The sequence below is a fragment of the Rhamphochromis longiceps genome, linkage group LG14 (genome assembly GCF_057381845.1).
Source record: "Rhamphochromis longiceps isolate RC_006_pf linkage group LG14, R_longiceps_female_GT1.1, whole genome shotgun sequence".
Taxonomy (NCBI): Eukaryota; Metazoa; Chordata; class Actinopteri; order Cichliformes; family Cichlidae; genus Rhamphochromis; species Rhamphochromis longiceps.
Window position 1 is genome coordinate 20769658 of NC_140570.1, and position 12033 is coordinate 20781690.

Sequence of the window (12033 nt, forward strand, 5' to 3'; positions counted from 1 at the left end):
TGTGGTAAGTCTGAGTTTTACAGGGCACACATTTGCTTGCAGTTTCTGTGTTACATCCTGATCTATAAAAACAGTGTCACTCTGCGTGTCTAGTAGCGCATAGACTAGTTTTTCCCTTTGTGGATTAGCAGCCGTTGAGACCCATACTGGGACTATCATGGAGGTGCTGACTGTGTGTTCTGCTCTAGCGACATTTAACGCCATGGCTGTTGCACTTTCAGGTGAGTTCCCTTGTGTTGCGATGTCTATACTCACTTGAGCTTGCTTTTCTCTTTGCAGACTGATGCTGTAGTTCTCATCGTGAAGACAGGTCGGGTGTCTCTTAGAGCAGGTTTCACAAGTGAGACGCCGTTTGCAGTCCTTGGCACTATGACCTTGCTTTAAACAACCATAACAATGTTTATTATCCTTTACATGTTTCTTTTTCATTTCCAGGGTCATTTGCAGAAAGTTTGGGCACTTTATAAGTGGATGCAACTCTTGGCACAGTGTGCATGAAGAACTGTTGTATATTTTAGTCTTTGCATCTCTTTCAGTTGTGTTAATGTTAAATACACTTGCCTTGTTTCTTTTGACTTCTTTTGTGTTTCTTTTGTCATCATTTGTTTCCGGGGAGCGAAGTGCATGTATGGAAGTGACTGGGTTACATGCTACTTCTGCTTCAAGCGAGAGAAAGGAGGCAAATTCACTAAAGCTGGGGAATTCACCACCGCCCATGAGTATCTTTGTTACATGCCTGTTCCATCTTGTGTTTATCCAGTCTGGCAATTTATGCAACAGTTTCTGATTTTCTTCACAGTCATTGAGTATTTGCAGTCCTTTCACGTGAGGCATAGCAAGTGTGCATGCATTCACAAAATCAGCAAAGTTCCTTAGCCCATCAGCATCTCTCGACTGTATTTTAAGCCAACTAGATAACTTCTCTCTAAATGCCCTTTGTAGCACGAAAGGCTGGCCATACCTTTGGTTTAACTTTGCCCAAGCATCGTTATACGCTTCTTCATCATTTCTGAAGAAAGTCCCTTCAAGGCACTTGCGAGCTGAGCCAGTTACATACCTTTTCAGATAGTACAGTTTATCTGCTGCTGACATGCCAGTTTGTTCAATAAGTGACATGAAAGTGGATTTCCATTCAATAAATTTTATTGGCTCACCACTAAACATCGTTGGTTCTGGCGTGGGGAGTCTATTTATTCTTATGCTGTCTTGTACCGCCTGTGCAAGCTGGCTGACACTAGGAGGGGTTGTTGGCGCCGGTATGGAGTATGATGGTACAGTGTGTTTGGGTGTGTGCTCTGGGTTCACCTTTTCCATCTTAACTGAATATGCATCATCAAGTTGCGACAACTCTCTGTTGTAGGCGTCCAACCTGGCGCGAGCGGCTTCCACCTCCCTTTCGGCTTTCAGGCGTTCCAACTCTGATGTTTGAACTGCCATTTGTTTCTTATGCTCCTCTTCTAGAGCCTTTATCTTTTCCTTCTGTCTTTGTTCCTCTTGTACAATCTTGTACTCTGCCTCCTTTGCTGCTAGTTCTGCTGCTGCCCCTGCTCGTTTTGAAGCAAGATGTGAGGCTGAAGACAGTTGGCTACGTTTCGATGCTGCAGTTGAACCATAGATGGATTGGGCATAATCATGTTCTAATAGTCTGCGTAGACGTTTTCTTTCATATTCTCCATCAAAATCTCCATCTACACCGCTTATTCTTTCCAGGATGACTTTCACGATGTCATGAGTAACTGCTTCACATGCATCAGTTTTTCTTCGTATGTCTGATGAAGGTGCAATGTGACTTCTCATTTCAGTGTACAACTTTAGCAGTTCATCTTTTCTTTGCTCTACATCATCTGCAAGATCTGCCATTTCTTTCTCTGAAATGTCCAACTTTAATCTTTCTCTTGTTTCTCGCACTCGTATTTTCCATTGTTCATAAAGAGTTAATAGTCTTTTTTCTTTTTTACTTATCTCTTCTTTCTGATAAGTTAGCATTTTTTCGGTTGGCACCTTGGCTCTTTCTGAACGCCTTGGAATCGCAGAGTTACTTTGAGCTTTATCTTGTGGCTCATTTAATATTTGTTCTTTGTTTGCAAACTGTTCATTAATGTCTTCTTCTGAATCCTCCATTTTAACTTTATTTTCCTTATGCCTTTCGCCGTTTTGTTCTCTGACCTGCTTCTGCCATCTGCTGGACGTTGTGGGAATTGCCGTTAAACCTTGAGCCCTCTGGTGTAGCAAAATGGCGGCGGTCAAGCTCTTACTGTAGCATCCAGTCGAACTGAGAAGGCCAGAACTGATGGTTGTTGAATGACCTTTATTATTCCTTGCCGTGTATCAGACAACGAACCAACGTAAGAGCTAGACAAACAAATGAAACAATTACCATATTATTCATGTACAGCATCTTAACCGCTCATTACGCTGGTCTAACCGTTATCTATTAAACTATATAATACATATTATGCATTTCAACTTGCTCAAATTAAATCTTATACATTACAAACCTTGTTCCCCTGTCGACTGTAGCTAGAACCATTTGTCTTCGTACAATTTAACCATAATCTTCTCTCCCTTTTCTCCGTTAGTATTAGTTTTCCGTTTTCTTCCGTCTTTTTTGTACATCCAATTTTTACCGTTACATCATTCACTTCCGGTCACACAGGAAGTTACCAGAATAAAAGCACAAATGTTATATTACGTGAATATGCGCTAGCTTTACATATCCGCCGTTACAGCGAGCTTAACCCTGAGACCTCTAACCTGTCATGCCTGACATCCGATAATTTATTCATCGAGATGGGAACTTTCAGACAGGCAGGGAGAAAATTAAACGCAAAACTGGACAGTCAGATAGAAAGACAGACAGAGCAGAAAGAAGACAGATGCATGAGCTAAAAGAGTAATGACTAAACAATGACAGATGCAAAATGCTTTGAAAGTTAGATGATCAGGCAGGTGAAATTCCAGACAAATGCTGGCTACGAATAAAAGAACTATAATGACGTTTTAAGAATAAAGCAGAGAAGTCAAGGTTCACCTCATATACCTCACGTGGTCACTGACTCTCTTAAATCTGACTCCAATAATCCAACTTTATCTCACAATGTTACTGTATGCATGCTAGAAGATAAAAACCACGAGCTCAGCTTGCTGAAAGAATAGCTTGAACTTTACTGAACATGATTGGTTAGATAATAAGGTTTCTCGCCTAAATGCCACGGCAATTATAAGAGACATCCTTTCATACTTTATATTATGCAATGTCAGTGACAAACTGTCCCCAGCTGAAATGCGTTTTAGGATGATTTTTCTCCGCGTGTGCCAAAACAGTCGGACAAAAATGTGTTTTGAACCTTTGAGACTCACTTATCAAAATATATACAGATGACAAAATTGCTTTGTATAAAACGCTGAACTGAATAATGGATCATCAGTCTAATGAACAATGTGGTGAGTCTGTTCTGGTACACCGACCGAGCACAATGACATATACACACATGGAAGGAGAAGCAACGCAGCCTCGCTGAGTGACTGTTTGACCTATTCAACACATTCTAAGTCCTCTGGCAAAAATAACAAACAAAACAGCGCCGCCGAACATGTCACAGCATGGTGGCAATGAAGCTCCACAGAGACCCCGCTGACTTGCTAATTCAGAAAAAATATCGAACCCGGGACAATCTAACAAAATAAAGGCTTGTTCACTTACACGAGGACTTGACAAAATGCAGAGGGTGGTAATATTACATTCCCATCTGCACTCTTTCTGTGTCGTTGTGTAAATTTGTGGCTGTGCTGTATCCTGTCCCAAGGCAATTAACATGACTTGAAACAAGTGCACCTCTCTAACTGTAGAAACTAAGTCAAAACCCATTTAGCCATACAAACAAAAACGTTATGTTTATGTTGTTACTGTTGCTAGCGTGCTCGCACTTATTGACTTTCACTCATAGCTGCACAGAGTGCTCAGCCACACATCACAGTAAATATGATGAATTGGTCTTCTTTGAGTGTAACACACTCCTGGCCCAAGGATGATAGGCTTACAGTTAGGTCCATAAGTATTTGGACTATGACACATTTGTTTTTGTAGTGTCGCCTCTCCACACCACAGAGGATTTTAAATCAAGTAATCAAGATTTGATTGAAGTATAGACTTTCAGCTTTGATTCTAGATGTTTAATCGATGTTTATTACTATTCAAGATTTAGAACCATTTTATGCAGCCTTTCAGAGGCTTAAAAGTAAAAGGACAATCTAACATAATTTTAACAATGATTTTTTGTAATACTTGGATTTAACACTTAGACCCCCGGAGAGCAGTCATTTTGGTTTTCTACCTTAGACCCCCGCGGAGTCATCATTTTGCGTTTCTACCTTTAAAAGCCGGAGAGCAGTCAGTCAAATGCTGGAGTCATTCATATGTATATTAGGTCGTTACCTAGGAATTCTGGAGGAAGGGGAGTGGGGGTGAGTGATTGAGGGGGTTTGGGAGTGGAGTGTTTCAGTTTGCCATCTTAGGGAGAAATCAACACATGTCCTTTGTATGTCCTTTGTTGCTGACATTTATTGATGAAAACAGTACAAAAAACCAACCATTTGTACACATATTTACAAATAATGATAAAAAGTGAGTGAGTACATTTCAACATTTTCAGCAATCACTCACAATCCTGGCACTGCCACGGTATCTGTCGTCTGCATTTACCACATGTGTACCTGTAGCAGTGAACACATCGCACAGTGGCCTGATTTTTTTGCATCTGTGTTTGACCTGGGGTGTGACCGGCTAGGTGTGGAGGGTTGTGTCCGAAGGGTATATATACACTGCACTTAGCCTACTCCTTCATTGAAGAATCTTCATTGAAGAATCCTCTCCAAGGAAAGAAAATTCATCGCCCTGAAGAATCCTCTGGTGTACGGACCTCCTCTCCAAGGAAAGAAAATGCAGAGAAGACTCACCACTCAGCAGGCCTTGGAAATGATCCTGACGGAAGTCGACCCTTGTGACTCGGATGGAGAAGACCTAGCAGTTCAGCCGGATTCGGACTCAGAGCTGTCTGATCAGTCTTCCGGTTAGTTTCATTTCATGTTATTTCCTTTTTCATTTCAAACAAGTAAGTGGATGTAGTTAGTAAGTAAGATATTTCAGACATTATTCTGATACAGAGGAGGAGATACTGGAATTATAATTAGTATCTATGCATGCATTTGTGATTTTTTTTGACCTTCCCATTTTGCTCACAATTTGAATTTGTTCACACTGCAGATGAGGAGACTGCTTCTCCACCGAAAAAGAGACCTTGTTTGGGGACTGAGACAGCGAAAGATGGCACAGTGTGGCGTGAAGAACATGTGGGGACCTGTCTCCCTTTCACCCCAATAGAAGCGTACGCTGCAGATGGAGAGCCAACGGCTAAGGCCAGGAGAAGTATCTCGAGTCGCCTTCAGAGCTTCCTGTGTTTCGTCACTCTTGACATGCTTCGTAGCATTCAAGAATGGACTATTCAACATGCACAGCAAACGGAGCATGTTCATTGGTTCATGGACCTCCCTGAACTAATGGCATTTATTGCAATTGTGATCTTGCGGGGGGTTTGCAGGCTTCCATCTGTAAATGACTGCTGGTCAGCAAACCTGGGAAACCCACAGATAATTGGAACTGTGGATGTGATGGACCAGATGGTTCGGGAGTACACTGTCCGCAAAGGAACACGGCGCTGGCCAGTCGCCGTGTTTTATAACATGATTGACATGGCAGCACTGAATGCACATGTGCTGTATCAAGCATGCACCGGGACGAAGGAAAGACGGGTGGACTTCCTGGTGGCGCTTGCAACAGAGTTGGCTCACTCTCATGTAGCTGCGAAGAAGGCAAGAAAAGATCAGTTGCTTCGGGCAGAACCCTCCACACCGAGCCCTGGAAAAAGGGCCACGTGTCAGGTCAAACACAGATGCAAAAAAAATCAGGCCACTGTGCGATGTGTTCACTGCTACAGGTACACATGTGGTAAATGCAGACGACAGATACCGTGGCAGTGCCAGGATTGTGAGTGATTGCTGAAAATGTTGAAATGTACTCACTCACTTTTTATCATTATTTGTAAATATGTGTACAAATGGTTGGTTTTTTGTACTGTTTTCATCAATAAATGTCAGCAACAAAGGACATACAAAGGACATGTGTTGATTTCTCCCTAAGATGGCAAACTGAAACACTCCACTCCCCCACCCCCTCAATCACTCACCCCCACTCCCCTCCCTGAGAAATGATCCCCACACACTGGAAATTGCAGCAAACTTGTCAGTCTTTGCTCGATCACAGCGGGTGGACTTGTCATCAAAGCGTAGGTGTTGCATGATGTTTTGGAAGCGGTTTCGTGCCATAATTCCAATTATCTGTGGGTTTCCCAGGTTTGCTGACCAGCAGTCATTTAGAGATGGCACCCTGGTAACCCCCCGCAAGATGACAATTGCAATAAATGCCATTAGTTCAGGGAGGTCCATGAACCAATGAACATGCTCCATGCACCACTCAGCAGGCCATTTGTAAATATGTGTACAAATGGTTGGTTTTTTGTACTGTTTTTATCAATAAATCTCAGCAACAAAGGACATACACCCATGTGTGTTGATTTCTCCCTAAGATGGCAAACTGAAACACTCCAAGTTGGTGACTTTTGGAGATTTATTTCCCTGGATGATTGAGAATGCATCAAGATGAAACACAAAAGGAAGTTCACAGCTTTTAGCAGCTCCCCCACCCCCTCAATCACTCACCCCCACTCCCCTCCCTCCAGAATTCCTAGGTAACGACCTAATATACATATGAATGACTAGCCAATTTAGCTTCCACTTCCACCATTTGACTGCTCTCGGGTTTTATAGGTAGAAAGGTAGAAGCCTGGGGATGCTAGTTAATATGTGTAATTGCAAATATCAGAGAGAAGCTTTCTTTTTTTTTTTTTTTTAGTAAAGATAAGACTTGTTAAAATAACGGTGCGGTGTTAAGAAATTTATTAGACCACCTGTCAATAAAAACAAGACAACACAAATATTTTAGAAATCTATCAAAAACTTACTGCTTATTTAAAACAAAAATAAATATGTTATTGAGCAAATGTCAAACCGAATCCACTGTTTGTTGTTTTAATTATTTTTCTGTTCAAGAATGCAAATAAAAAAACTCTAATTTTCGACAAAATTACAGTTTAAAAAGTAATGGGCTTTTTTGTGCTTCTTTTGGCCAAATTTAAATATGAAAATTCATGGATTACATCAATAAATATATTTTAGCAGTAAAAATATAATTTTGATTAAAGAGGTTGCACGTACTGGTGAATTAACCATTACAGAAAAAAATATTTTGGTAATTGCTAGTACTGTTAATTTGGGGGAACCATGTCATAAACCTTACATCGGGTGGTGGTCCACAAATTGTTAAGCACTCTAATTACACCTTGTCTGTGTAGTTGACCTCTTTCTTTTTTCATTTTTATCCATTACCAGCAGCAGCATGTCCTGCTTCAAAAGACCTACAGTGTCTATTTCAGATGAGCAGTATTGGAACATTTAGTGACTGTAAACCCGCATATTGACCTCACAAGATGGAACAAACCAAAATGATATAAAACAACAATAAATAGTAAATTCAGTAAACAATAGAGTTACCATGTGCAAACATGACACACAGTGACTGATATTGTTATCTGTTGCTTGTCTGGTAACCCTCGAGTGAGTATTAAAATGCTCGGACTCTTCTATTTTTAAGCACATTATTGTAAATTTAAACAAAAGCCAGTTGTTGCATTTTGAAACCACGAATCCTTTGTGATTTTTGCAGAGTTTTGGTGTGCCAGCATGAGCGGGACATGAACGGCCAGGATAAGAAACGAAGAACTATTTGAGTGTGATATTTATTTCTTGTTTCATTTCATTCATTTCAAGTTGAACCTCTTCTTCTTCTTCTTCTTCTTCTTCTTCTCTTCTTCTTCTTCTTCTTCTTCTTCTACTTCTACAGCAATGGTCTCCACATTGACCCAAATCATATAAACTAGTTTCCAAAAAAGTTTGTGATCATTTTAATGACGTGCAAAATCCTCCAAATGCTACATTTGAGTGATTTTCAAGAAAAAAACAAAACAAAAGAAAATGTGTTCATTTTGAATGTGATGACATGAATGTGACTATTATTTTAGCAGTAGCAGTAGATATAGCAGAAATAGCAGTGGTAACAGTACAAAGTTAAGGCTGTTGTATATTACTCATAATATCCAAATATCTGGGCGCTCTGGTGAAAGATCTGCTACAGGTTTATGAAAGAATGCTTTCCTCTGAGGACGTCTTGTTATCACTGTCATTCGCTTTCGATTACAGTGTGAAGGATGAGTTGTTGACAGCCCAGAGATGTCTGCATGTGTTTTAGCACTTCAAGCAGATGCTGCTGAAAGCTAAAAACTTTGTAGTAATGGATAGAGACTATATTGGCCTCACAAAGCAGCTCTAGGGGAAGTTCTTGTTAAAAAATAAATAAAGATGATTGGTAGGCACAAGTCCATAGGGTGTATATCCCAGCCAGTGGCTCGTTGCCTGTTGGGAAGTAGATTAGTCATATCTCTTTTGTCATATCACTGTATTAGTCATATCTCCATTGGTGCTCTTATGTAATCTTCTGCCTCCACATGTTAATGCGACCGTTTGGCCTATAGTTAATAATGCTGCCAGAAGCATACATGTTTGCATTACTATAGTTCTTGTCACTTTAACAGCCCCTCATGCATAATTGCCATGCAGTAGTGAATATTAGAGATGGCACGATACCACTTTTTTATGTCCGATACCAATACCGATATCATAAATTTGGATATCTGCCGATACCGATATGAATCCGATATAGTGTGTTTTAATCAACAAAACTGTTTTTTTAAAAATATCTTGCTGCATTTTGTATAAGTTCATACTCAAGTTTAAAACAACAACTACACTAAAGCTATTCTGTTATACCTATATGCAAAAAAAAAATATTTATAGTTCAGCAATACTGATCAATCTAATAAACTTAAACCTACACCATCCTCCCTATTCTGGTATTTTAAAGAGTACTTAGCGTAAATATTAAGCAACCTAACTAATAGGGTTCCAACTCCCAGCAACAACAAAAATAAATAAATAAAAAATAGGGAACCACCCCTCACGCTCCACCTCATGATGCTTAATCAACGTAATCAACCTTAATTTGATGCAGTGTGAAAAAAAAATGCACAGAAATCAATTATTTTTCAAGAAATATTAACTAGATTCAACATCTTTCTTCAACAAAATTGCAGACTGTACAGATGGTACCTTCCCAAAGGAAAAAGTACTATAGCTTACTAGGGTATATATATTAGACTTAATAGTCACTATATACAGTAATTGACTTCTATTCATTTTACATCAAATTAAAACTTTCGGTGTAAGATTCGGATAATTATTTATTAAAAGCTAGACATTTTAAATAAGAATAAGAAAGAAAAGTATGTCTTTGTGCCCCCTTTTCCCTGTTAATGCCCTATCGGCCCCACTGGCTAAACTTTGCTAGATCCGCCCCTGCACAGTTACCAGCGTCAGCTACGTAGAAAAAGATCCTCGAGTAGAAAGTAATATTAAATACATTCTAACAACAGCTGATCAAGCTTAAACGTGCTGCTGTTGTTTAGCCGCTGGTTTCCTCTTTCTGGTGCAAAGTGGGCCAAAAGCAAACAAGAGACACGGACTCGCGACAGAAAAGCCGATCAGCTGATCATTAAGCAGTTTCATGATTGAAGTAGCAGCAAGAAGAGGCAGTCGCTCCATATATCGCTTGTTAAGCTTAACGCAGGAATGCTTTACAAACATTCAGAGATGGACTTACACACTTGCTTTACTTCTCTCGGGGATAACTTTGTCGGAGATGAAATGCCGGGTTGCTAGCGAAGCTCCAAATGCTATCCAGACCACCGACAGGTCCCGCATGCCACAGCCGCTCTATCACGTGATGCATACTGCTCCGACGTGCTAACGTTCTGAGGTGAGTTACGGCGTGTTGCAAGTTTTGTGAGGTGCTTTCGTGATATTTAATGGATCGGATTACATTTTTTATTTTTCTCCGATATCCGATCCAGTAATTTAGGTCAGTATCGGACCGATACCGATACGTAATATCGGATCGGTCCATCTCTAGTGAATATGCCTACTAGCATGTTGTGCTGACCTTTGGGAGTGTCGCAGTTCATCCATTGATATCTAAACTGTAAAGATATGCAAAGATTTCTCACCCAGAAATTTGTTTTCCATCACTGTTTAACAATAATGAACAGTTCATGAAATTTAAATTCAGTCCAATTCAGTTTTATGAAGCATCAAATCACAACAGCAGACATCTCAAGGTGCTTTATAATGTAAAGTAGAGACCCTAGAATAATACAGAGAAAACCCCAACAATCAGACAACATCCAGCTGTTGTAACTAAATATATTTCTTCTCTTTGCGATTAATATTTGTTAAAACAGACAGAGAAAAACAGTCTATTTTGAAGAGGAATATGATGCTGTCAGTGGGTAACTTGTATAATCACTGAGCTTCAATAAAGACAGTCATCCAAAACATATTAGCAAATCTACAAAACTTCAGTTGTGGAGTCAGTCCTTGAGAAGCTATCTTACTTTGTATTCCACTTGGAATTTAAGAACAAATCTATCTCTATTCAAGTCAATTCAGTTATTTGTTATTTATATAGTGCCAAATCAAAACAGCAGTTGCTTCAAGGCGCTTTTTATTTTAAGGTACAGACCCTACAATAATACAAGGAAAAACAGAGAAATCCCAACAATCAAAATACTGCCTATGAGCAAAACTTTGGTGACACTGGGAAGGGAAAACTCCCTTTTAACAGGAAGAAATCTGTCTGAACCACACATAGGAAGGTTGAGCTTTCTGCCGTGAGAGGTTGGGGATGAGGGGGGGAAGACAGGACAAAAGACATGCTGTGGAAGAGAGCCAGAAAATAATAACTAATTACTAATAAATAAATGCAGAGTTGATTATAAACACAGTCTCCTCATGTGCCTGCCCTAATATTCCATAGCTGAAATAGAAACACAGATATCAGAAAATGTAAAGTGGTTAATGAAAGATCTGTAACCCTGAAAAATCCTGAAATGTAACTCTTAATATGATTCACTATTTGTCAAAATTACTTATTTACCTGTGGTTGATTATATCACCACAAACAAAGGCTTAATTATTACATTACTGTGATCCTTAGGAGTTACATGAAAATCATTTTCATAATGTAATCAGTATCTGTATCTATAATCTGTATCTGTCTGCTTTTTTGTGTTAGAAATTATGCTGATTAAATATGTTTGACTGCTTCTTGTCTGATACACCAGAACCCGTCCATTCAGTGATTTTCTTCCATTTATCCAATTCAGTGTGATGAGTGAGCCGGTTGGCACTTATCCCAACTGGCACAGGGGGGAAGAGGTGTGGTATACTCCAGACAGGTCACCATCCAATCAAAGGGCCAACACAGACACACAGACAACCACACAAAAATGTAAAATCACCAATTAACATAACACATCTCCCGTGACTGTGGGAGGAACCCGGAGTACCTGGAGAGGGACAGGCAGAACATGCAAACACCACACAGAAAGATTTGCCAGTTGATTCAAACCCAAGATGTTCTTGTGAGGTGATGGTGCTAACGACCACCATTCCATTCCCTTCTTTTTAAAAGCTTTAGAGTTAAATTTAGTCTAAAAATTTTACAGAAATGAAATTAAGTTTGTACTTTGCATAAGTGTTCTCCAAGTTTTGTTCTTACCAAGTTTAACTAGATAAAGTTACTCTTGGTAAAATTGAGTTAAATTGGACTCAGTGTGTGGGAGTTTCATCACTTTCTGATAATAGATGAAAGTCAAACAGCCACAGCACAAATTCTGAAAACAAGCGTAGCCAAAGAAAGTAACAATTCAGAGACAAAATCAACATCAAAGGAACAGGGACCAACATCAG

General features: G+C 39.7%; 1 protein-coding gene across 1 annotated transcript; it reads left to right on the forward strand.

The window, feature by feature from the left end:
- The first annotated feature begins 4871 nt into the window (after window positions 1-4871).
- On the forward strand, window positions 4872-6151 carry LOC146653982 (uncharacterized). Its single transcript, XM_085380330.1, has 2 exons — window positions 4872-5069; window positions 5264-6151. The coding sequence occupies exons 1-2, from the start codon at window positions 4940-4942 to the stop codon at window positions 6049-6051; spliced, it is 918 nt and encodes a 305-aa protein (XP_085236456.1). The 5' UTR covers window positions 4872-4939; the 3' UTR covers window positions 6052-6151.
- Window positions 6152-12033: the final 5882 nt, after the last annotated feature.